This window comes from Gavia stellata, chromosome 3 (genome assembly GCF_030936135.1).
Source record: "Gavia stellata isolate bGavSte3 chromosome 3, bGavSte3.hap2, whole genome shotgun sequence".
NCBI classification, from domain to species: domain Eukaryota; kingdom Metazoa; phylum Chordata; class Aves; order Gaviiformes; family Gaviidae; genus Gavia; species Gavia stellata.
The window spans coordinates 18,533,286-18,560,187 of NC_082596.1; the positions used below are offsets into that span (position 1 = coordinate 18,533,286).

At 35.6% G+C, this 26,902-nt stretch overlaps 1 protein-coding gene across 3 annotated transcripts in view; it reads left to right on the plus strand.

Annotated features, from left to right (window-relative positions):
• Positions 1–26,902, plus strand: part of CSMD3 (CUB and Sushi multiple domains 3) — a 731,455-nt gene that overhangs the window by 682,480 nt on the left and 22,073 nt on the right. For all 3 annotated transcript variants that reach the window (XM_059815714.1, XM_059815715.1, XM_059815716.1), the window contains 6 exons: positions 6,062–6,244; positions 7,899–8,075; positions 12,062–12,241; positions 15,120–15,293; positions 19,009–19,182; positions 19,425–19,498. In XM_059815714.1, coding sequence (XP_059671697.1) covers positions 6,062–6,244; positions 7,899–8,075; positions 12,062–12,241; positions 15,120–15,293; positions 19,009–19,182; positions 19,425–19,498 — 962 coding nt within the window. The remainder of the gene's footprint in view (positions 1–6,061; positions 6,245–7,898; positions 8,076–12,061; positions 12,242–15,119; positions 15,294–19,008; positions 19,183–19,424; positions 19,499–26,902) is intronic.

Here is a 26,902-nt window from a genome sequence, read left to right on the forward strand (position 1 = left end):
AAATATCTACTGACTTGGTGACACCTCAGGTATATCTTAATTGCATAATACATCCATCTTTATAATAAGGCCAGGTGGCCTTAATTTCAAGATAGGAGGCTTGGTTTTTGAGGGAACGCCATCTAATCCTTGTAATAGATTAGCCCTCACCGAAGTCAAGATATGTTTTCTAAACAACTTAATGCTTCAGAATATTCTGTTTCACAACTTCAGTTTGATTCATTGTAATAGCAGTGATCAAGTGAAAAACAGAAATCCAAGTCACACGCTAATTTGGGATTTGGCTAAATCCCACTTCTTATCTTAAAGTATGTCAAGACAGATTGTGATAGAGGTTAATCACGTTATCAGTTTTAATTCTCAATAAATATTGGGGAGAAGTTTGTTCTTGTTATCCTCATGTTTCCATTATATATTTTAAATAAATCAGTGGGGTTTTCGACCTTGTTCAGATCTATGTAATTCAGAGTACTTAGACATCTTCAAAGGCAGAAAATAGAAAGAAAACAAGTGATGCATTTTTTCTTGGGTTACAGCTATCCCAAAACAAGAGATGAAAAATAACCGATATGCAAATCTAACAGTACTGCTATACCAGTTTCACACTAAAAATCCAAGGTTCTTTACAGCCTTAGTAAATCATAGAATCACAGAATGATTTGGGGCAGAAGGGACCTTTAAAAATCATCTAGTCAAACCCCCCAGCCATGGGCAGGGACATCTTCCACTAGAATCACATAATCATGAATAATAAAATCATAGAATCATAGAATGGTTTGGATTGGAAAGGACCTTTAAAGGTCATCTAGTCCAACCCCCCCTGCAATGAGCAGGGACACCTTCCACTAGATCAGGTTGCTCAGAGCCCCATCCAACCTGACCTTGAATGTTTCCAGGGATGGGGCATCTACCACCTCTCTGGGAAACCTGTTCCAGTGTCTCACCATGCTCATCGTAAAAAATGTCTTCATATGTCCAGTCTAAACTTACCCTCTTTCAGTTTAAAACCATTACCCCTTGTCCTGTCACTACGGGCCTTGATAAAATGTCTCTCTCCATCTTTCTTATATATTTTATATATTGAAAAGCTGCAATAAGGTCTCCTGGGAGCCTTCCCTTCTTCAGGCTGAACAGCCCCAACTCTCTCAGTCTTTTTGCGTAGGAGAGGTGTTCCAGCCCTCTGATCATTTTTGTGAACTTCCTCTGGACCTGCTCTAACAGCTCCATGTTCTCCTTGTATTGGGGACCCCAGAACTGGGTACAGTACTCCAGGTGGGGTCTCACATATTCCAATCCTTTTTTTTTTTTCCCTCCTGCCTTCATCTCTTTAGTGTGTTCAGGTATAAATTGATTATGTCAGCTACAGTTTCAGAATATGCATTTTTTACAGCCCATAGCACAGAAATAGTTAAAAATTAATAACAAATGTTGAAATAGTTCTTCTTGGTTAAAATCTTGCACTAAATTCCAAAGGCTTCGAAGAATTTTTTAGTATCTGAACCTTCCGCTGCAAACTTTTAGGAACTGGTTGCAGACAAGGACAATCTAAATATTGTTATCTTGCTTTATGAGTCACTCTTCTTTCAATAATCTGCCATTAGAACATAAAATGCGACAGAAACTAGAAAATGTGAACACCTGATTTAATCCTTTAATTTTCTAGCAATAAAATCAGAGGAAATTTGCCACAATGGGAACAAAGATCAAGTTCTTATAACCTGTGATGTTTAGAGCTATGCACCAGAAATCAAAGCTTAATATAACATAATATTACTTAATAAATAATGATATATTTATGTCAATTGGAAATTCGCACTGGGTTAATCAATAATGTTTTTACAGCTAGTATGCATACATATTTGTTTTGGGGATAAAATTCTCTTTAGATAAAATCTAAGGTTACTTATTGTAGTTTTCCATAGTCTTCATAAGCAAAAAAAACCCCAAAACACCACAAAACTAATTTGTGAATTAAAAAAAAATAAAGAAATAGACAAAAATATCAAGGAATACAAGTAGGAAGCCTGAAAATGTACATGAAAATATCAAAGAAACCTTACTGAAAATAAGACTACTCTATAATCATTCTGCTATTAAATTAAATAAGTGTTTAAATATCTTGGGATAAGCATTCGTGTGAGCTACATGAAGATCCCTTTTTTCTAATGATGATTTTTGTACCCACAGCTAGGAAACTAATCAAATCTAATGAATTTTTCTCAACACATGAAAAAACATTTCTTTGACATAGACTCAAACGTTAATCATAGTGAATCAAATTGTGACAGAATACAAACTGTTATTTTCTTTAGCTGTACTACACCAAACTATAATTCTGGCTTAGCACAACTTTGAGATTTTGTTTTCGAAGTGTATCGAGACTTTGTTTGCAAAGTGAATGCTTTCTCATTTTAAAATAATTTGCGTTTACCATACAGAATGTCCGTATTTTCTATCTAAAAATATGTGAAATCATTAGCTTTCATTATTAGCCTTGATAAATTGATTTATTCATTTTTAATACATATTAAAGTCTTAAACTTTGTAATTTTTTTAATGATATTAATAATAAATAATATAGAAAGTTTGACTGAAAAAGATACAGCATGCTTGTTCTTTCCATACATGGAGAAGAATTCAAACAGAAAATACTAGGTCAGCGAACATAAGGTAACCAAATTTTGTCACATCAGCCCTAAGGCAGTTTCCTTTTTGTCACATGGCACTTTATGTTTCACATCCTAGAGCTAGAAGGAATTTTCATGTCCCGTTGATATCTATTGGCATTCAGAAACACAGTTTTCAGTCATCACATGCATATCAGCTAGAGTCAGAAATTTGCAGCAATTTAGAATTCTTCATAAGTGCGGCAATGGTTGTGTACTTACTTAAGTGGTTTAAATACCCTCCTTTTCATTAGTATTAAATGCCAGCTGAGAATTTCTTACACATGTGGGTGAAGGATGGCTCATAACTGACTGTGAAAATCACTTAGTTGAATCTCTGCATGAGGTAATAAAAATATGTTGTGTTATGATATCATTGATTATATCACTGTCACTTCCTGATGTGATTAGTCATTTAGAAAAATTATTTCTGTAACCTTCAGTCAAAAGAGCTGGTGGTTAACTTCCCTAAGATTAAAAGAGTAATAATTCACGGTAATAATTAGGCATTAGGAAAGAACACATGACTTCATTTACAAGAGGAATATGTAATTTATTCTTGGCATAGCAAAAAGCCTATTTTCATTTTTTCATCATAAAATTATATTAGGCATAATGCCAAATAACTTGCCAAAAACTGAGCTGTTATTATAGAGACTTTACAGCTATAGAGTAATTAATGGGCCCTGTCCCAAATTCTTCATAGTCTAAATAAACAATACTGGTAAATGTAAGATATGGATTCCCAAAATAACAAAAAAATCTCGATCTAGGACATTTTTAAATTATTGCAAAAATATGTAGCAGACTATTTTCAAACTAGAGGGATGTTAAGTCAACTAAGTAGCTTGGACATTAAGTATTTTGAAAGCTTATAAAATTCTTTTACTTACTATAATTTGGAACTATTTACAATTTCTTTTTAAACAGGGATGGCAGGCTGCTTTACTGATCTGTGTCACTTAATGAAGTGGGTAAACAGAGAAGAGCCTAAACTTTTGAGTCTCTGATTTTGAACCAGACTTACTTGAGTTAATTTGTTATTTCTGAAAGCACTAAAATACATAGGGCCATGTACTTTTTGCACATACATGCTATAAAAGTTCACAATATAATAGGCAGGACTACATTAGTTTGTTTGATTATTTTCAAATAAAAGGTGTCAGTTTAAGTTTGGTTAACTTAAGCAATGATAAAATTGGCTCCTAAATTGGTGAGAGTGGCTCACAATTAGTCTACTTTGTCAGCTGCTTCAGCAAGGGGTTGGGTAGGTAATAGGAGCTGCCAGGTTTGTTCTTTTTTGCATTTCCTAGCAAAGTTCTGCCCTTTTCTGTGACTCTGCAGAAGTGCTTTCAGACTGAGGCTCCATAGCTGCATTCTCTTTTCCCACAAGCCTATAGGAGTTGTGCAGATTAGCTCCTGTGACGTGCTTAGTTGTATTGTTTTTCAATGAATTGGTGAGGAAAGAAGGAAACAGAGCCTGTATGAAAGGAAATAAAAAGTACTAAGCATGACCTACAAAACTGCAGGTTGGCACATGAACTACCTTCATAAGTGACAAAAATATGGTTAGATTCTTGGATGTGTTGGACTAAAACACGTATTTGCTCATACACAATAATTCTCAAAGCAAAGTAAGCTCGTTCTACTCTTCTTCCTTTCACTATTCAGTTCTGTACATGCTCTTGTTAGTAAAGAGATGTGTCCAGCCAGTCACTCCAACAGTGTAGTTTACACACATACAGTGCCAACCAAGGCAAGGGAAGATCTTTTTTCCTCTGCATCTACAACTCCAGGGTCCTAACTTCCCCTAGATAGTGAGTTTGTCACTTTTGGTGTTTTGGGTACCTGGAGCAGACAACTTTGTTTACTACTTCTCGGTAAAAACTTCTCTTATTACTGCTATTTAAGCTTAGATAAATACCAGAAAAGTATGGCTAATCTACAGAAAGCACTTTACATAATTTATACAAATATTTTAATATAATTGTCTTTAATGTGAAGCTATAATATGACATTCTTCAGTAGTTGAATTAAAGCTTTCTAGCTGATTCTTAAAATATTTCTTCTTTATTTACATTAGTGTAACAGTACAAAATAATACAGATATGCTGTCAAAAAGATCATGATTGGGGGTTGTAGAGAGGTCGGTGCTGGTCTCTTCTCCCAAGTGACAAACGATAGAATAAGAGGAAATGGCCTCAAGTTGTGTCAGGGGAGGTTTAGATTGGATATTAGGAAAAAATTCTTCACTGAAAGGGTTGTTGGGCATTGGAACAGGCTGCCCAGGGAGGTTGTGTAGTCACCATCCCTGGAGGTATTTAAAAGACGTGTGGATGAGGGGCTTAGGGACATGGTTTAATGGTGGACTTAGTAGGGTTAGGTTTATGGTTGGGCTTGATGATCTTAAAGGTCTTTTCCAACCTACATGATTCTATGATTCTATGATGTTTGAATTATTTTTTTGTATAGAAGACTGATCAGTTTATTTGCAAGTTGTCACAGAAAACCATAAGCTGAATATCTGTGGGTGAAAACCTGGAATGCAGCTCCAAGAATTCTAGAATTCAACTCTTTTGTGTTCAAACTCAGTAATACAATAATCTTTATCTCTTATTACATAGAAAACCAGCCTAAAGACCTTTAAAAAGATAAAACAGCAGATCCTAAGTACAACTGACCTGCTGTGCAAATACGTTACCTAGAGCTTCCTAGAAGTTCTCACCATAAATGAAGCTTTAGGTGTATAAACTTAAATATTGTTGTTATTATTATTGTGACTATGTTGATTATTTTAACATTGATATACAGTGCATAGTAGAAAACATTAATCCTCTATCTTAGAATTTGCATAAACATTTCTAACTGAGGGAGATTTTAGCTATCACGTAGTCTTGAAGTGAACTTTTAACATATATATATATCGGGGAAATACTTCATGTTGGATGTACAACTGTTACAACTCTATTGATACAATAAAACTAGGAAGTATTTTATGAACACTTTTTATTAGCAAACAAGAAAATTATCTTTATGATGAGGATCTTGGGTCTCCCCAGAATTCCTTATTCTAAATGAAAAATGACCAAGGTTTTGTGGCTTTCTTTTTGTTTCCCTATCCTTGTTGGACGATTCTGTTACCAAAAGTTTAAAATGGTCTAAGGGGAATCTTGAGATAGTTAAAATTTCTGTTCTGTACTTATATAAAATAAGTAAAAATAAATTATTTGAGAATCAAGTAATTTTGTAATTACAGGGACTCACACTCACTGAGATACATGTTTTTTTCTAAAAATATAAATATAAATTTATTTATAAATAAATAAAAAATATTTTAAATGCAGTACCACAATAATAGTTCATATTTATTCTAATTTTTGCACTCTAAATTCTAGGTGATACAGCTGGTTCTTGTGGTGATCCAGGTATCCCAGGTCATGGGTCTAGAGAAGAAAACAATTTTAAAATTAAAAGCACGGTACATTTCAGCTGCGATATTGGATATATTCTCCATGGCTCAGAAGAAAGGACATGTATGGCAAATGGAAGTTGGACAGGAAGGCAACCTGAGTGCAAAGGTAATCACAGAAGGTCCACTTTTTTTTTAAACTATCTATCTTGTTAAAAATGCTAATCAGAAAACCCATTTTACATTGCCAGTTTTGTGTTGTAATGTTATACAGTTGATTTTAGACTGACCATTAAATATTTTTTAATAAGTTGTTACACCATAGCAATGGCTTGGAATCAGGTGACAAATTTGAAATCAGTTCCTCGCACCCATGAAACTGCATGTTTTCAAAGTTTTGAGAAAAAAAAAAGGACATTGAACTGTTTATTTCTTCTGTCTTGTGTCAGCATCAACTATATGTGTTATCCAGTACAAAAAAAACTAAACAGAAAAGGAAATAGATAAGGCCTCTAAAACTCAACTACTACTGCTGAAAGATATTTTCCCTTAAAAATCTCACCATCACCTGATCTTTAATTACAACCACTACACGTCTGAATTTCAGAGAAAAGAGCTGAGTTTTAGGAAAATGTCAATGTCAGGATTTAATTGGTCACATCTATGTCATAAATGATGGGCTTAAAAAATTTATTTACTAATACTGTTGACATTATTATTATTTTTCAATAGAAGATGAAATGCTGAAATAAGTTGATTTGGAAAAAGTAATTCTAGAAATTTCAAGCTAGATGTATTATCATAAAAGAAAGCTCTAACAGGATATTTATGGAGAATTTATTGACCTTATTTATCTTGTTTCAAAAATAGGAAATAATTCCCAACAGGCTTTTCTTCAAAGGAAAGCTTCCTGAAAAGCAGAAAATAATTTGAGAACCTGTACTCTTATTTTTCACTTTAACACTGTTGGCTGTGTTATCTGTGTGAAATAGTCATCTCATTTTAAAAACTTATTTCACAAGCTGGTTTTGTAATAACCTTTCTGATGAATGATTGCTATCCTGCCACAACGCAAATGTATATATGTGTTTGTATGTTGGTATCTGAAGGGACATGCTTAGCCCAACTCAACTTTCTGCTATTCTTTGATCTTATCTATTACAGAAATGGATTGCCCCTTTCACATTTTAAGATACTTTTGGTGTTATTTTTCCCCCTAAATTCTCTTGAAATTATGAATCTGGTTCACAGATCCTTATATATAGGTGTGTGTAATGCACACACAGGTATATTCTAGTTTAGGTCATATAGATTAGATGTATATATGTAGTAACATACACGTTCAAATTTATAGTTGAGTGTTGAAGAACTGGGAAACATCAGACTTACACCTGTCTGTGAAATAATAGTTTGACTCTATCCTGTGCTTTGAATTAGGTAGGAAACATACTTTGGTGATGCTATAAATACACACATAGTATAGATTCAAATTAAATCTACAATGATAATTGTAGATCAGGCATTTTCTTATAATTGGGAGTTTGTCTTTGCAGGTAAACTAGCTTTCTTCTAATGCAGATTTTAAAATTAAATTTGTAGGCTGTGTTTCCCTACATATAAAAAGGTAAAAACAAATAATTCATGCAAACATCTATTTACTGTACAACATGCCTTATCAGTAGGTGGTGAAACTTGCATTTTTCAGGGCAACAGCACAGATTTCTACCAGGTAACACTGCTGGCAGCAGGATTGTTCTTAGACATTACTATTTCAAAGATCATCTTTACTACATTTTAAAAATATTTAACATTTTGCTTTATAGCTGTGCAGTGTGGTAATCCAGGAACAACCGCTAATGGAAAAGTATTTCGTATTGATGGAACTACATTCTCTAATTCAGTAATTTATTCATGCATGGAAGGATACATACTTTCTGGATCATCTGTAAGACAATGCACTGCCAATGGAACATGGTCTGGATCCTTGCCAAACTGCACAAGTAAGACACATCTCTAATCAATAGCTTTTGTTTTTCTCTCCTCTGAAAGACAATGAAGTAAAATACAGAAGTAGGATGCATATAAATTGTCTTCAGCTTTTTCTCGCACTACTTCATACATAAGTTTGTACATGAAACACTTTTAAAAATATAGTGCTATGAGAAGATGAAGAATATGTTTTTTTAAAGACAGACACAGTATAGTAAAATATACAAATGCTGTTACAGTTTAAAGGAGTTGTATGGTTACATGATCTACCTACTTTGATTCTTTCCTAGTATAAATTTTTAATGTTGTTTATGTTTTGTGATATGTCACATCCAGACATTATTCATTTAATTGCCTTTCATCATCATGAAAACTCAGCAGTATGATATCCTGGTCTTCCAGCGGGCAGAAAATAAAACCTTGAAATGAACGCTTGAGAATTCTTTTTGTAGTGACTCTGAGGTCAAAACTGTTGTCCTGCTCTCACATAATACCTTCTGTTTGGCCTCTTCATTAACTTTATACTTGCTTTGGTTACTCAGCTAACAAAAGCTATTTCAGGTTCTCTCATATTCATAATAAGCATTTTGCAACAGTTTATTTTCAAGGCCATCTGTTCCTGCTTTATTACATGTCCTAGTTCATCTTCTAGTAACAATTATGAAAATTTTACACTTATGTGACACATGAGTGCCTATCATTTTGAGGAAACATATCCTTATCAGAGGTATAGCAAACGGTTGCTTAAATTTTGAACTAGTACCCTATTTTTCATAGAGTTGGCTACGTTACACCCTTATAGCAACCCAAATAGAGGCCAAAAGTAAGATGATAAAGAAAACTTCTCCTTCTTGTGTTCCTTTTAAATCCATCTTGAATGGTAAGCGTGTGAAGAGCTGCTTTTGCAGTCAGCAAACTTGTGAGAGAGCCCAAAGTTTTTGTTTATTTATTATTTTCCAAGTTATAATGAGAACCAGATTAATTCTACCAAGGATAAAGGTGTTTTGTGATGGTAACTGCATCTATACTTTTTTCTTTTATTTTAGAATGGTATTTAGCTGAAGTACATGCTAGAGCAATCTTCTCAAAAAACAGTACTCAGGTAGAAACTTGGGATTTTTACTTAAAACCTAGAAAAATGTCTTAACAGAGAAAATATCCTAATAAAACAAAGAGAGGCATTGTGAAGATTTTATGTAATAAAAAAAAATCTTTATGTAATTAATACATTTTAACTTTGTTATACAATAAATCTGTTGACATTCCTAATACACAGTTCTCTCTTTGTTATGATTACACATCTAAAAAGTATATCCCCTCATATGTTTATTCCAGTGATAATGTTATTTAGGTGTTCTTCATTTGATGTGTATCCCCTGGAGTGGTCAAAATATGAAAAGAACGATTTAATGAAAATCTTAACAAAAAAGGTACGAACTCCAAGAATCTCAGCCTGACTCATTTCTGCCTTTTTGATCGTTGCTGACTATTAACTAATTCCTAAAGGGGGGCAGAAGCAGAAGCACTACTAGGTGCTACAACTTGTATCTATGCTGATACAGGTACTAGCAGGAGCTCTAAAATACCCAGAAATGGACAGGTATTTTACAGCACTGCAGAATGGCTGAGGTAGGCATTCACCTCTGGAGATCGTCTAGTCCAACCCCTCTGCTCGTGGCAGGATCAGCTAGAGCAGGTTGCTCAGAGCTGTGTCCAGTGTGTCCCATTCTACAGACCTTTAATTCTGCAGTTACCTAATACATCTAAATATAAAATAAAAATTATATTAAACTTCATCATACTTAACTTGATACATTCTCTCTTATGACAATATAGCAATTTTCAATCGCTGACAGATAATTAACAAGAGTTAATGGACAATATTAGCTATATAGCTAGTTAACAGATCATAAGTTAACAATCCCCTCTCTGTCTCCCGCCAGTTTTATCTCCGTATCTATAAAATATGCCTGAAGATTATCTATTGTAAGAGAACAATTTTCTCATAATGATTTCAAAGTGTACCCAAAGCAGTAGAATTGGCAGTGCCAACAGACTTTGTTGACAGGGCAGGTTTTGTTTAATTTTTTTCCTAACTGTCCCTACCATGCTGTTGTGGTTTAACCCCAGTAGGCAGCTAAGCACCACACAGCTGCTCACTCACTCCCTGCAGTGGGATGGGGGAGAGAATTGCAAGGGTAAAAGTGCAAAAACTTGTGGGTTGAGTTAAAGACAGTCTAACAGGTAAAGCAAAAGCTGTGCAGGAAAGGTACAAAACAGGAAAGGGTACAATCATTACAGTAACAGTAACAGTGGAAGAAGAAAAACTTTGTATTAATTACCAAAGGAAAGAAATGGAGATTGGAAGGATGGTGAATGAAAAAGCTGAGAATGTGGTTTTAGTTGGGTTTAAATAAACAACAAAAGTAGTTTTCAACAGTATAAAATAAATGGATAGTTTGTGGAGCTGTTTGATCATATATGGTGTATGGTGTTTGCACGTTCCTAAATTCATAAGGTGATGATTCGAAATATTCTTCATACAAGAAGATCTAAAGAGACGAAACAAGGATTAAGAAAAAAAGGATAAAGGCATAAGCATTATGTTGTAATCCAGTCAAAACAACAGTATACCTGGAAAAATATCAAGGATGATTTTAGTTTAGAATTTGCAACGTTAAGGATAGTAAACAGAATATGTCAAATGAAGAAAGGTAGAACATGTAGAGTATTTGAATGTACTGATGTAACTAAGAGAAACAGTTCTGTCTTTCACAGCTCTATATTTTTTGAAGAATGAAAAAAAAAATCTATGACTTTTAAAGTTTTTTTAAAAAAATAACTTTACTGTGTTACTAGGTAAAATAAAATAGGCTGATCTCCAATTTTCTTTATCGCTGCACTAGCTACCTTTAGACTAACCCAGATAACCCTGTGGTACGTTTTGTAGTCTCTTCTGTATCCATAGACAGCAACTGTGTGAGACATTTTATTTTTTTTTAAAGATTTGATACATGCAGCTTAATTAGTATCTGGTCATTCAGACTGTGATAAACTGTAGAGCAGGCATACTACGTACCTTAGATTCTCAGTTTCCCAATTATTTACATCAAGGGACCTGGCCAGAATACACTACAAACATGTAGTCATGGGTTTTTACATTTTGGAAAGCAGGATACAGAGGGAGTACCATTCACATCAGTCATGCTTTGGCATTTACTTAGAAGTGGCCAGGATGTGCTTTCTGCCCAGGAAACTGCCTCCCACAATTTTCCAGAAGTAATAACAATGCTGTAGGGGGATTGTCAAGTTTATTGTAAGATGAACTGTAAAACACATGGGTGCTGTATTTTGTATGAAGTCCTGACACTAGAAGTCACAAGAGGTTTTACAACCACTCCCACTTATTAAAATACTGTAGGCCTAATTTTGATATAAGCCATGGCCCATGTTTGGGGGTTGCCTGAACGTTCTCATCTGTTTATGTACATAGTAATCATGGGAGCATTTACAAAGTGGGAGCTTTTTGCAGACATATATCTTAAATTTTCCAGACTGTGCTTCCTTTCAGGATGTACCCATGGAAATATAAACTAAACAATAGATACCTGCTTCTTTAATAATGAAGCTCTGAACAAATAGGAAAATTTGAGGGTATCAATGGGTGGTAGAGACATATGGATTATTTCTTGCTTTTCTTTTCATTTTATAATCTTGAAATTTTACTGATCGAAATTGTACAGTCCATTGCTTCTACTGTTGAACGGATGTATTGATGTTCTCCAAATATAACTGTTATACAGCTCCACATGTTGTGTTTGACAGCTAATTCAGATGACATATGTTTATCTTCTCTTGATGGAGATAAGATTTATGACACTTTTTCCTTCTCCTTTTTTCCCCAGTAAGTTCCTAGTTTTGCCCTATGTTTTTCCCCTCACGTATAAATAAATCACAATTAGGTTTTAAAATCTGTTCCTCAATTATTTACTTACAGTTATCAGTTGTGGAGATCCAGGAGTCCCGGCCAATGGCATGAGATATGGTGATGATTATGTTGTTGGACAAAATGTTACTTATATGTGCCAACCTGGTTATACAATGGAATCAAATAGCTCATTAATTCGCACTTGTACTAGCAATGGCACATGGAGTGGAGTAATCCCAACATGTAAAGGTACAACATTTATTTTGATTGTCAACTATTTCTTCTATGACATTTACATCCACTGTTTATTATAATGAGTCAGCCAAATATTTCCACAGAAATCAAAACTTACTGTTAGTATGAATACACTGAATTGATTTTTTGGCTGCAGGAATGGTGACTCCATCCTTTGCATCTTCTCCCTTTTATTTTTCATACCAGCACAGTATGTTGAACAGTTTTTTGTAGCTTTATCGAACATTTTATTACTTTGCTGCTAAACTGAATTAGCCAATATGAAATGATGGTTTAGAATTGTTTGTTTGTTAAGGTTAGCATGTCATACCAAAAATGACCTTATAGATGTCCCTGTATTTACAAAAAGACCACTCAAGCATGTGACAGACACCTTTAGGAAAGGTCTGCATTTATACAACTGAACTTTGTCAAAGGCAAATTGTTCTCGGTTACCCTATCCATAATACTAATATTTTCCTCTGATCCTTCCTTCATTAGATGTGCACCTTTGAGCATCACTGTGCTGTATTGACATACTCAGCAAAAAGGCTAAATCCTTCTAGCAAATTTCCTAATAAATATTTTTCTGCTTCACGTTATTTTCTCTGCCACAAAAACTGAAAGGATTAATCTCAAGATCTTCCTTTTCTCTCTTTTACTAATCGCATTCCTGATTTTTCTGTTTTATTGGAATTTTTTTAATGCTCTGTTGAAATCTAAACACCAAAAAATCTGAACGTTACTGAAAGACCACCTTGTCTGTGTCATCCAAACAATTTTCTCTGAGAAACTCGCTTGCTCAACCTTAAAACATATTCTCTTTAGAGTAATTTTTCTCATTCTTCCTGATACCACAGCTGTAGAGAAGCAGCATTACTGTTTTGGTGTTTTATTTCTGTGTTCACACTAAGTATGTCTGATCTGTATTATTTTAAAACTTTGTCGGTAAGTTTGTGCTTACTTTGTTCTCATCCATCTTCCTTCTGTCTTGTTCTCAGGAAGCACAGTTACGTACCTGCTCAGCAGTTCTCATTTTCCTCCCCTGAATTCATTCATCAAAACAGATCAAATAAATTTCAAATCTCCACCCCATTTGCAATTACTTTCCTTGCTGAGTACAATTCTCCCAATATCTTACCAAGTCCACTTTAATTCTAATTCACTTTTGATAATGTCAATTTTTAAAGTTATTTTCCCAACACATTCTTGAGGATGTCAGACTTTGAGATTCTCTTAACAATTCACTTTTTTTCTATTTGTATTGTGCTCTTAGCCAGCCTCAGCTTCAATTACAAAACTGATTTTAAGAACAGAATAATGGCCATACTGGTCCTATTGACGAAGAGTTTATCTGTCTCCAAGAGTGGCTGTAAGCAAACAGCTAGAAGATTGTAAGACAGAACAAGTATTTACGATATAGTCTCCCAGCCTCAAATTCTTAAGGACTGCAGGGCACCTAACTGGGAACAGGAGATCTAACTCTGATTTGATTCAAACAGAACCATACAAAGAAAGAGTTGGACTGTCAATTTCAGCTTTGAGTTTTTAAATCTTTCTGGTTTTAGATCATACATATTTATGGGTTTCATAAATACTAAATAATAGTCAGATGCAGAATCTCTAGTGTTCTCAGAATTTTGTTCTACCACACAGGTTTGTGTGAGTGCAGTAGGTAAGCTAATAACCCCCATTTCTTTGACTCTGTAATTAAAAGTAATATGTAATATGCAGTAGTATGTTTGAAATGTATAACAATTAGTTCTGACTGTCAGAAGGAAGTGCCAGGGTCCTCTGGTACCATTTAGTTAAAATAATTGGAAAATGACCTGGGCAGAAAATGGATGCGTAATTGTTGCCGTGCCATTGAAATAGAGGATATAAATAATTCTCTGGTTTTGCTTAGTTGGAAAATGATGCATGTTCATCTGCAACTAAATATTCAACTATTCAAGCATTGTCTTTTCTGCAGACTTGCATTTGTAATATACTTTCAGCTCTTAAACTGAGAAATGTTGCTGTACATATTTATGGTTAAATTTCTGACCAAAATATTTAGAGAGGCATTCTGCATTGTGGCTGGGTGTTGCTTTGTTTTGCTTTGCTTTTTTCACCCCAAAATTCTGATATTACACCTAGTTTCATGCTATTCCTTCTTTCTCCTTTCCTAATTATTGACCAGTATTTCTTCGTTTATTATTCATCTCAGAAGTGAAAACATACAGATCTTTTTAAAAGGACTAGTCATTAAGCTCTTGGAGAATGTGGACAGACTTTTGCTGCTTGGAGTACTTATATGAACTTAGTTTTATTAAAGCATCATGAAAGTGTGGCAAAAGCTATCATGTCCTTTTCTGGGTTGGTAGTTTGGTGAGGAGCTATTCATGAAGCAAATACTAACCAAACTGTGGTACTTAGAAACATGCTTTCAGTACTCCTGGATTTTCATCCCTGGGCATTAATATGTAGCAAATGCCTAAGCTGGTTAACAGGAAGAAAGTATTTGACTATTACCATGGTAACTAAAGATAATTGTACTCTATGTTGTCTAAACAGACAAACAAAATAATTTTGTAGTATACTACCAGACATATCTTAAACGTTGTACATTTCATAGTTTCCATACTGATTTTTAGGTAGTCTTCCTATTTGGTTTGATGCAACATCTTGTTTTATTTAAGTCACTTCATCAATCAGCCACTGTCTCCTAAATGGAGAAAACCAGAAGTACTAACTTCAGGAAATGTGGCAAGAATACAGTGAGGAAGATAGCATGTCCTGACTGTATTGTCCTCTAAAAAAGGTGAAATTAGCACATATGGTTCTTCTAGTAATTGTGTACACTGGGGATATTTACAGCAGCTGAGCCTAATTATTTTGAATATTATTGCAGCTGTTACCTGCCCAACTCCTCCGCAGATCTCTAATGGAAGGTTGGAAGGAACAAACTTGGACTGGGGATTTAGCATTAGCTATGTCTGCTCTCCAGGATATGAACTCTCTTTTCCCGCTGTTTTGACTTGTGTTGGGAATGGAACATGGAGTGGTGAAGTACCTCAGTGCTTACGTATGTATTTACTTTATAGTCTTTTTTTTTTTTTTTAATTCAATTACAGTGCTTTTTTCCTCTTTAAAGTTTTCACCTTTTTTTTTCTCGCCACCCCCCCCCCCCCCCCCCCCCGTGGCTCAGTTCATTTCAAACCTGGCACAAATACAATCCTTCTATATTTTCCAAAATTGTAACAGAACTTGTAGATTGAGGAAAACATAGGAATATCTGTAAATCCTTTGTAAGCTTATAGGAAGTTTTAAACACAGACACAAAAAAGATATTACAGGCAATGAGTACCAAATGATCCAAGGCAAAACAAGATTAAGAGGTGCTGTCTTGTTTTTAGATCTAGCTACATATAGAATAAGGAAAGTTTCATTATAATCTCTTTTATTTGCTCATTACTCATCCTAAACTTTCTCTGATATCACAGAGTTTTTTCTGTTGGTAATGTTGACTACGCCCCAGGGTGATTCCTTGACAATTGTCTAATTTTCTCCCTACACTAAATCAAGTTATATGTTCTATGCAGTAAATTTTGTTAACCTGAAAGTTATAACATTGATGGATTTTTATATTGTTAAAAATTTCATTACAATAGCAAATGTGGCTTTTTCTTTAGGTTGGTGTCATTCCATTCATTATTTAAAAAATCATTTTAAAGAAGTGATTGTGATGCTTCTGAGAGATATTCAACTGACTGTACTGAAGAAGGAGGTTCTGTAGTTGTTTGTAGAATAGCTATACCACTGAAAGTCTGTAACAGTCTTTAGCAAGGTTTCTAACTGCAAGAGGATAATTTCATCTTTGTGGCTTTACAGTTTCTGAAGTTTAATTTGAGCTTGCCAAGTATCTGAGCTTGCCAGGTACCTTGCTAAATATTGCAAAATGCAGTTCTCCGTTCTTTCACTATTTTTTGCATTCTTCATCTCTCCATTTCAAAAATGTTCTCTGTTTTGGCTATATCCTACTACTATGAAAGTGTATCACATAGATGATCTTTTATTTTCCTTTTTTTCTAATGATATTCTCATATCATCAACAACAGTTGCTTGGTGCTGCAGAAACTCTATGTGCCAGAGCTGGAACATGGTGAAAGGCATTGTTTCTGGAAGAAAAAAGCCTCACCATTTGTTGTTTAAGTTCTCTAGATGGAGCTTTTTTAGAGTCCACTATATTATGAACATCAAAGACCATGAAAAATTCTTTTAATCTTTTGTTCTTGATTAAAATATTGTGTCCTTACATTCATTTTTGGATACCACAAGCCATTTGTCAACTTTGAGGTTATAATACTCAAAACTGCAATACACTCTGAAAAAGGGGCTCTACCTTTGAACTTTTTAAAAGGTATAGTTAGCACAGAATGCAGCTCCTGGGAATTAAAGGCTGTTTCATGTAGACATTACATTAACTGAATGTTGTTGAAGTGCAATGGTTACCCATTGGCTTGCAAGAGAAATAAATTGGCAGCCAGCGCTTGTCAAAGAGCTTAAACTAACTGCCATCTGGCAGAAATGAGAGGGAGGTGGTGAAAGTCATTCTCAATGAGCAATCTTTAAGCAGTTCTTGACAGCAGAAATTTAGTTCCCAGCTTAGTTCCATAGAGCCTGTAGCTGAAGATATGCAAGGTATAGTTATAACATGGAATAATTATTCAGAATGGAATATGGTCATATTGGTTGAGTATTTGTTGTCTATGACCTAGTAAATTTGTCTGCTTAATTATTCATATAGTACTTTGAGTAAAGGACTTCTGTTTTTATAAGCTTGGCAATAGATGGTGAAAAAAATACAAGCCTATGCCTGAAAATTCCTGACTACAGCTATAACTTGTTGTTAATCAATTAAAAGTCTTCGAAGAATGATACTAGCCTCACAGCCTCAGTGCCAGAGCTCCACAGCCCTGTCTCTGTTAAAGGCTCTCAGAGTCCTTGGGAAAATATTTCCATTGGGAGTGGGAGCACTCATGGACCTTCCAGTTTGCTGCAACTTTAGTTTATTCTGTAGTCCCCTGTTCCAATATCAGAGGGAAACTGCCGTCTTTTAACATGGTGCCTGGTTTCCATGGTTATCTATACAGAAGGCAGATATTCAGTAACTATTCAATGATTGGGTAAAGGTGACTAACAACTAAGTAGTGGAGTTTACTTAGTTTTATTAAAAAATAATAAATTTACAAAAAAACATTTTTTAATGTGAGGATTTTTTTTCCTTGAGAGTGGTTGCTACTTTGTTGGTACAAAGAACTGTTCAGGAGATCATTTCAAGTCTCTGTATTAAAAGTCTGTAAGTGTTTAATGTATTTTCAAATTAAGACTTCCAAATAATTTTCTAATTAAAACCTAAATTACAAACATGAACTGTCAATCACACAATGAGGTTCACTGTGTGATACTATCTCCAATTCATAGATCTTTTTAGAATTTGGCCTATAATTCTGCAGACAGTCCCATTCCACTTAAAGCCATGAAATTGTGTACATTTCTGGTATGTTATAGATTAAGCCCTTTTTCTTCAACAGTGTGTGTGTGCATGGATTTCCCATACAGTCAGTGTCTGCAGTAAGAGACAGAGGGCAGGATCATTTCATGTGACCAGGTCCTTTGAAAAGCTTAAGGTATAGGTGACAAAGATAAAGACAGTAGAAATGTATTTTGAAGGTGGTTGTTTAAAAGATGTAATTTAAATTTTGTTTGTAGAAAGATGGAGCAGAAAATTCCATTGCCTGTACAACATGCCTTTTTAGAAATATGTCATTACACACATTCGGGTTAGTGTTTTATTTTTTTGTGTGTATTGCAACATTTTCTGTTTGATATGAAATTAAACTCTACAATATTGGAATTCATGGTGTGTTGGGAATAATATAGCCTGATGGCACAAAGTTTACCATAGCTGATTGCATTTCCTGAATCAATTATTCAAAATCCAGCTTCTGATGATAATCAGTACTTTTTACTGCTGAAGAAGGCCAGTAAATTTGCCAGCAGTGCATTTACTTAGTTATGCTATGCTATAGACATAAGGAATCTTTAGGTGATAGATAAAAAGTAAAGGGATCAATTTAAGAATATGTTCTTATCAGTCAAATTTATCCCGCCTAATAGCAGCTTATTAGGGTTTGACTTTTAGTTTGCTGCTGAAATTTCTTTACTATGTTTTTTTTATTTTGTTAGCTGTACTAGCTTTCAAGTGTTCTACTTCCATACATACCAAACCTTATCTTTCAGTGAAGGATGAAGAAGTAAGAATTTATGATTCATCAAATCTGAGTGACAAATCCTTTAATCATACAAAAACATTGAGTACTGGCTAGGTGGCAGAAAGCAGGAGAGGACAGGAGGCTGACGTGAAGTTTTGGTACACTCTCTTGACTGCTTTCTATAGGAGGACTTGAAGATTGATGTGGTTTGGGGAAGAAGTGAATTGAGGATATTTGGACCTTAATAAAAATTAGTTGTGTAACCTTGAGTGTCAACTTCAAGCTACTGACCAAACCCGTTATGTAGGCATTTTGAACAGCTAGCAAAACTACTGCAAACTGAAGCAGGCTAAAGATTGGCTAGCTAGTCTCTCTGAATTCGTATTAAATGTTTCTGTATTTGACCTGTGCTTAATAAAATAAATATAAAATTTGGAGTAACTGCTTGACTGAGTTCAGGTAAGTGTTATTTTGGGGTATTTTAATAAATTACACGTTCCATTTCTATCATGTTTTTTCTCACAGCAAAGTTTTGTGGTGACCCTGGCATACCTGCTCAAGGGAAAAGGGAAGGCAAAAGCTTCATCTATCAGTCAGAAGTCTCTTTTAGCTGCAATCCTCCTTTTATTTTGGTTGGCTCCAGCACCAGAATTTGCCAAGCAGATGGCATGTGGAGTGGTTCTTCTCCTCGATGTATAGGTAAGCCATACTATTGAAATTTATTGAAATGCTTATTATTCCTTTTCCTGCTAAGTCAATCTAGGACTTTTCAGCTATTTTGAATTATCCTTGTGTTATTCTACACTTTCTAAGAATCAAGTCACTTTATTTTTGTTTCTCTCATTGGCTTATTGAACAAGCTTAATTTTGTGATACATTCATGTATTTCATTAAAATACTGTAATTTGGTTTGTCTTTAATTTATTGTAATTTTTTTTAAGAACCTACTCGCACAGCATGTGAAAATCCAGGAGTCCCAAGGCATGGGTCACAAAACAACACATTTGGCTATCAGGTAGTGTATACTATTTTTTATTAACTTAGATATTAAAATATTTTTATACTACCTCAAAGTCTAGAAACTTGATTAGAGGTCCAGAAATTGCTCATGCCTTGTAAGAGCTGGTTGCTGGAGTGTTGCTGTGTTTCCTTATTTCTAACTGTTGGATTACATTGACCTTGTGACTCTATTAGCAATGCACTACATGAAACTCTGGTGATCAAGTTCTGCTTAGTTTCACCTTGAAGGAGTTCAGTATATCCCCACCAATATATAAGACCTCCCTACTGTTTATCAAGTAGGCTTTTTTTCCTTAAAAGTGTGCATACTGTATACCAAACTGCTAGTGTAGACATAGCCTAAAAAACAACGGATTTTTTTTCCCCGAGAGCAATTCTGTCATTACATTTGGAAATGATGTGACCACAAATGAATCGCAGAGTCACAGAGGCTAGCAGGTACCTCTGGAGAGCTTCTAGCCCAATCCCCCTTCTCAAAGCAGGGTCAGCTAGAGCAGGTTGATCAGGGCTGTGTCCAGACAATTTTGAATATTTCCAAGGATGGAGACTCCACAGACTCTCTGGGCAACCTGTTCTAAGTTGATCACCCTTACACTGAAAATGCTTTTTCTTATTTTTAAACAGAATTTCCTGTGTTTCAATTTGTGCCTATTTCCTCTTGTCCTGTTACTGGGCACCACTGAAAAAAAGTCTGTCTCTGTCTCCTTTCCCGCCCCCAGCAAGTTTTAATACACGCTGATAAAATTCTCCTTGAGTCTTTTCTTTTGCAGGCTGGACAATTCCAGCTCTTTAAGCCACTCCTTTTATGCCAGAGGCTCTAGTCCCTTAATTACATTTGTGGCTCATCACTGGACTCAGTGCAGTATGTCCCTGTCTCTTTTGCACTGGTGAGCCCAGTACTGGACCCAGCACCCATTTGTGTCTCATCAGTGCTGAGCAGAAGGGAAGAATCACCTTCCTTGACCTGCTGGCAATGTTCTGCCTCATGCAGCCCAGGAGGCTGTTGGCCACCTTTTATACAGGAATGTGTTGTGGCAAATGGTGTTTGCATAAGCTTCTGTTGGAAACAGAATTGTGAAATTGAAAATGCTTCTGAATTTCTGATTTTCTGAATCACACAAAACAGTGGCTTCAGTGAGACGTTTTCATGGGTGAGTGGTGTACAGATGCAAAAATGTGCCCTATAATTTGCTAGGAATCTGATAAGGCAGCTGCAAACAAACTGAGAGAGATCCTAAACTATCCTGCTACATCTGTGTTTGGTGTCAAGGCTGAAAGCTCCAGACATGTGAAGAGGACTAGGCAGAAGAGTAAGCTAGCAGCTCCATGGTTGCACATGGTGCCTGTCTAGTAGCAGGAGTTAAATAAAAACTGCAGATTGCCAGAAATGCAAGAAAGGGCTGATTGAAATTTGAACAGTTTTCCAACATGAAATTAGTTTTTAAAAGCAAAGGTTGTAGCTAAAGACTTTTCAAAGTTTCATGGCCAAAAATTTCTTTGGTTTGTCATTTTGGTGGCCTTTACACAGTACTCCTCCTGCTTAGTGATCATTTTAACAATCTTTGGGGTTTCAGATTGTGCTACATCACAGTCATATGTGAGTGGTGATGTAACTGTCTCCGTTTTCTCCGGGGAATGGAATGCTGTTTCATGCCAAGATAGAATATGCAGGGGCAGTCCTTGGGCTAACTTCCTTTGGGTATAATACAATATTATGCTAGAGGGCAACTCTTTATTCAGCTGTGTAAGAAATGAATCATTACAATGACCATTTTCCACAATTTTATTGTCACAGTTTCTCTGACATATTAATGAGCCTTCTATCAGTGAAGAAGCTAATGCAGACTTTCTCATCTGTGGCGTAGTTGTTGTAGTTGTGGATGAAAGTGTTGCTCACAGCTAGTATGGGACTGTCAAAATACCAGGCAAAATGTCAACTGATAAATAATTTCTAAAAGAAGTGTAGCTGTTGGCAGAATTTACAACCTTGATCCCACAGTTGTAAGATTAGTGCCTAGCAGATTTAATATGTATGAGCTGTAGTCTCCTTACCTAGCCAGCAACTTATCCTTAAGCTCATGTAACGAATTTGGTTTTATATAGCAACTAAATGTCTGCATGCAATGTCTAGTTACTTTAAATATGATTGCGTAGTTAATACGGAAGAGGGTAGGAGTATCATTTGTACATATGAAGCTAAGTTTATCTCTGTATTGGGTGGAAACAACAGTGAAAATGATCGGTTCTAGACAAGTTATTGCCTGTAGGTCCTGGAAAGAAATATTACATTACCGTATATTCAATAATGTTATGACTCATTTAAACCACAAACATATTATAAATTAATTTATATTATGCTATAATTAACTTCCTGTATGAATGGGATAATAATGACTTTTGCTTCCATCCATAGCAAAAAGGTAAAGAATAATTCTAAATTATACCAAAATACTGAAGATGAGATGGCTTTGATTTTCTTTTGTCTCATAGATCCGTTGTCTACCATTTTAAACAACAGACCAAAAGAGTTTATGCAAAATTAAGCAAAATGTTTTGCAGTTGGCAAACGCATAACAAGGAGTTGTTATTGTTGAATGTATAAGATGGTTTCCTGACTCTAACTGATGGTGGTGGGTTTTTTCTCATTTGGGGGTTTGGTGGGTTTTTTTGTTTGTTTTGTTGTGGTTTGTTTTTGTTTGGTTGGGGTTTTTTTAGCTCTTATTAAAAAATGAAGCTGTAGCTTGACAGTAGAATTCAAGTCTTCATATGTGGAGTCCTGTTTTAAGTGCTTCTCAACAAATGACAATACCTCCTCTTACCTGACTATATCACTGACTGTCGCTTGCTTTTCACAATACTACTGTCAAGTCATGGACTTCCACAGCACTGGTTTTTTGTTCTTGTCGTTTCCCCTACTCTCAATTATCTGTTTTCCTATCTCATTGATTGCATTGGAAGTTCAGGCATATACAACATAATTCCAGGCTTCACTGAAAGGCATATCAAAACCTGACCTCCTGGAACCTACACTAACAAAAGCACAAATATCACCACCTCACACTTGAATGGTACTTTAACTGTTAAATAGGAGCTTTGCAACAAAGAGGTAACAGAATTTTGTATGGATTTTATTGTTCAGTATTGAATTCAGCAGGCAGAAGCAGATCAGGTTTTTGTGTGTTCAAATAACATCAAAATTCAGTTTAGTGCTACTTGGATATCAGGCATGGCATGTGAATGAGTAGCATCACCTGCTTTAATTGTTATGAATATGTACTTCTGGGGTGTTTACCTTTCACCTGAGTATTTTTGATTTGACAGATCTACCTTAACAGTGTGTTACAATGAAGACAAAATATCTTTAGAACTTAGTGAATACTGACTTCATCTGTAATCTGGAAAATAAATTGCTCCTTGGAAAGAAACTGTAGTTTTGAAATATTTCTTCAGATATATTGCTAGTAACATAGAAAATTGCTTATAGCACTTTCACCATAAGCTGTTGTAACACAAGATGCTACTGAATTGAAGAAACAGTTTAGAATTGCTTAGACCAATCCGTCATATGCGGAAGATTTATTACTTCTCATACTTTTCCAACATATATTTTTGTAGAAATTCAGCTATTTTCCCCTACATTAAAGCCTGAAGGGAGCCAAAGGGCAGTCTCAATTTAGAAAGGAAAATAGCCACATTACAGTAGTGGTAGCTCTTGGGTTCTATTTTATGAAATGCAGTATGAAACTTGATCTGCGGATGTGGAGCAACCTTGCAAATAATCTCCTTCTGTGAATGCAATGCTTATTAAAACTTTAGTGTTGATTGAATTGCAGGATGAAATTCCAAGAGAAGTGCTGTACTACCACAGTATAGCTGTCTCCATTAGCACAGTTGGCATCATTACTGCATCAATAAAAATGTAATTTAAGCCTTATCAGACACCATGTAATTTTCCTGATTCGTTTTGTTTCTCAGGATCCTGAGGTTTGTGGCTTCAGCCTGGTGTCAGTGGGGGATGTTAGTGTCAGAATCTGGGGTGCTTCACTGGCAGAAATGTGATTTTGACGGTTTTTTTCCTTCCCCTTTTTTTTTTTTTTTTGGTCTCTGTCATTCTTGATTCACATGGGGTTATTTATAACATTAATAACACACTTTTACACCACTCATACTGCAGCTCCACATTATATTTCAATCTACTCTATAAGGCACATTTCACCTATGTTAGATACTTATTCTTTTTACCCCTGAAACCTGAATCTGTCCAGGTCTGCATTCGTTTAAGAGACTGTGGGTGAGTTGTTCACAGCAATGGGGTCTCCAGTGCAGAGTCTGTGTCACACCTCTTATCATACCCCCATCAAGTCCCCCAGGGCTCAGTTTTGGGGCTGGTCTTCAATATATTTATCGATGATCTGGATGAGGGGATTGAGTGCTCCCTCAGCAAGTTTGCAGACGACAACAAGTTGGGTGGGAGTGTTGATCTGCTTCAGGGTAGGAAGGCTCTGCAGAGGGATCTGAACAGGCTGGATTGATGGGCCCAGGCCAATTGGATGAAGTTTAACAAGGCCAAGTGCCGGGTCCTGCACTTGGGTCACAACAACCCCAGGCAACGCTACAGGCTTGGGGACGAGTGGCTGGAAAACTCCCCCACAGAAAAGGACCTGGGGGTGTTGGTAAACAGCAGGCTGAATATGAGCCAGCAGTGTGCCCAGGTGGCCAAGAAGGCCAACGGCATCCTGGTCTGTATCAGAAATAGTGTGGCCAGCAGGAGCAGGGAGGTGATCATGCCCCTGTACTGGTGAGGCTGCACCTCAAATCCTGTGTTCAGTTTTGGGCCCCTCACTACAAGAAAGATATTGAGGTGCTGGAGCGTGTCCAGAGAAGGGTGATGAAGCTGGTGAGGGGTCTGGAGCACAAGTCTTATGAGGAGCGGCTGAGGGAACTGGGGTTGTTCAGTCTGGAGAAGAGGAGGCTGAGGGGAGACCTCATCGCTCTCTACAACTACCTGAAAGGGGGATTCAGAGAGGAGGGTGCTGGTCTCTTCTCCCAAATGATGAATGACAGGACAAGAGGAAATGGCTTCAAGTTGCACCAGGGGAGATACAGACTGGATATTAGGAAAAATTTCTTTACTGAGACAGTGGTGACACAGTGGAATAGACTGCCCAGGGAGGTGGTGGAGTCACCCTCCCTGGAGGTATTCAAGGAGTGTGTGGACGTGGCATTGTGGGACATGGCTTGATGGGCATGGTGTTGTGTGGTGTGGGTGTTTTTTTGGTTTTTGTTTGTTTGTTTGTTTGTTTTGGTGTGTGTTTGGGTTTTTTTTTAGTTTTATTTTGTTTTGTTTTGTTTTGTTTTGTAGTGGTTGGACTTGATGATCTTACAGGTCTTTTCCAACCTTAGTGATTCTGTGATTCTGTGGTTCTCCTGTTAAAGAATAGCAAATATATGGTCTTTGGTTCTTAGCAAAAGGAAAAGCTAGTGATGCTAATTTTGGGAATATCCAAACCATAACTGACATTATGGAAAAAGCAGCTATGACACAGAGATGATCATGCAATATACAAGGAAATCTTTTTTTTTTTCAGGATTGGATGCAAACACTTTTGCACATAAAACAGTTCTTCCCTAAAACCAGAGAGTACAGTGAACAATGTTATTTCTACTGTTTCCCCAGCTCTTACCACTATTGCTTCTATTCAAGCTGTATAACAAAAATTTGAACAAATCAGAACACCTCAAGATTGGGAATTTTTTAAGACCATAGAAGTCAGTATTGTAGCACCACCTGCTGCCTCTGGCATAACAATATTGCAAAATAAACTTCCCAAAAAGTAATTTTTAAATTACTTCTTTTTTTTGTTTGTTTTAATAATTACATATTGTATGTAAGCTGTTTTTTTTAGGAGCAGGGAGCCTCTTTCCTTTATTTATTTATTCATTACCTTGAATAGCATGGCAGCACTTGTAAAAACATCTTAATCACTTGGGGAAATGTTGTATTTTTGATGCTACTTTTGGGGCCTACACATATAAAGGTTGTGTTTCCCTAACAAGGATAATACAGGTGACATCCATTTTTTTTGAGGAAATAAGGAAAACAGTTTCACTGGTAGTTACTGTTTTGGATAGAAAAGTTGGTATTGCAACAAATAGTTGCAATATCAACAATTGTTCATTTTGAGTTTTGTTTGTTTGCTGTGAGGTTTTTTTTGTTTTGTATTTTTTTTTTTTAAATCATGGTATGCTAGCAGCTCAACCTTTCCACTTACTTGGCAACTTGAGCCATTTCCTTATCTCACTGATATATTTCTAGTACTAAAGAACTGGATTGATGTTTAGGCAACCAAGCTTCAGTGAAGCCATAAGGTATGCAGAGCTGCAGTGAAGATGGGCAAACAGTGGAAAAAATCTCTATGCATTTCTGGGTTCTGCTCTTCAGGTGAACAGTTTTCTTTCAATACATCTGTCTAGCAGAAGACTTAGTTCATAAAGAACTAATCCAAAGTCATGAATAGGCAGCTAAAGAAGAAAGAAGTTACAGAAAATTGAAAAAACACACTTCCTTCCTTTTTTCACTGTTAACCATTGAGTCCTGTAGGTCTAAAGACTTTACGGACACAACTTTCCAGCCCTTTCAACTCACAAAGTATGAACTTTCTGTTCATGTCATTCTTGATGAGTAGAATTACAATATACTGAATTTTACTGAAGATACTGAATTAATTTTTTTTGATCTATTGACTTTTTGTTCCTCTAAAGAGATTCTATATAATGACAAGTTTATTTTAGGTAATATCCTACTAAAAAGTAGGTGAAAATTTCAAGATTGCTGTTATCTGATTAATTCAGCATTGCCCATATTTCAGTGGTGTTTAGCTAATATATGAAAGCTAATCACATAGTGAGAACTGCCAAACTCGGAAAAGAAGATACTTTTTTTTTTGTAAAAAGAGAATGTAGGACATAAAATGTTAATTGAAAATAAGTGAGGTAGTGTAACTAAGCAGTTAAAGCCATACGGTAGCTTCTTCTGGAGTTGCAATTGACTGCTAGAGTTTGGATCTCTAAGTCAGTTACAGTTTAGAATTAGATATCTGAGTATAAGTAGCCAATTAACCTTTTTACCTCATTGACTTCCACGATGTCCAGCTACCCTGCATCACAAAAAAATAATATTTTTTCTTAAATATTTTATATTCAGGAAGATCATAGAGTCAACTTTGAAAGAATACAGTTGAAAGAAAATTAAGTTTCTATTCAGATGTGCATTAAAAAACTACATTTAATAGTTAAGATGAGATTTGGTTTTGGTTGGGTTTTTTTGGTGTGAGCAAGGGTGAAAGGGTCCTGGTTTTAAAGACAGCATTGAAGTATTGTCTTCCTTGATAGCTAAAGA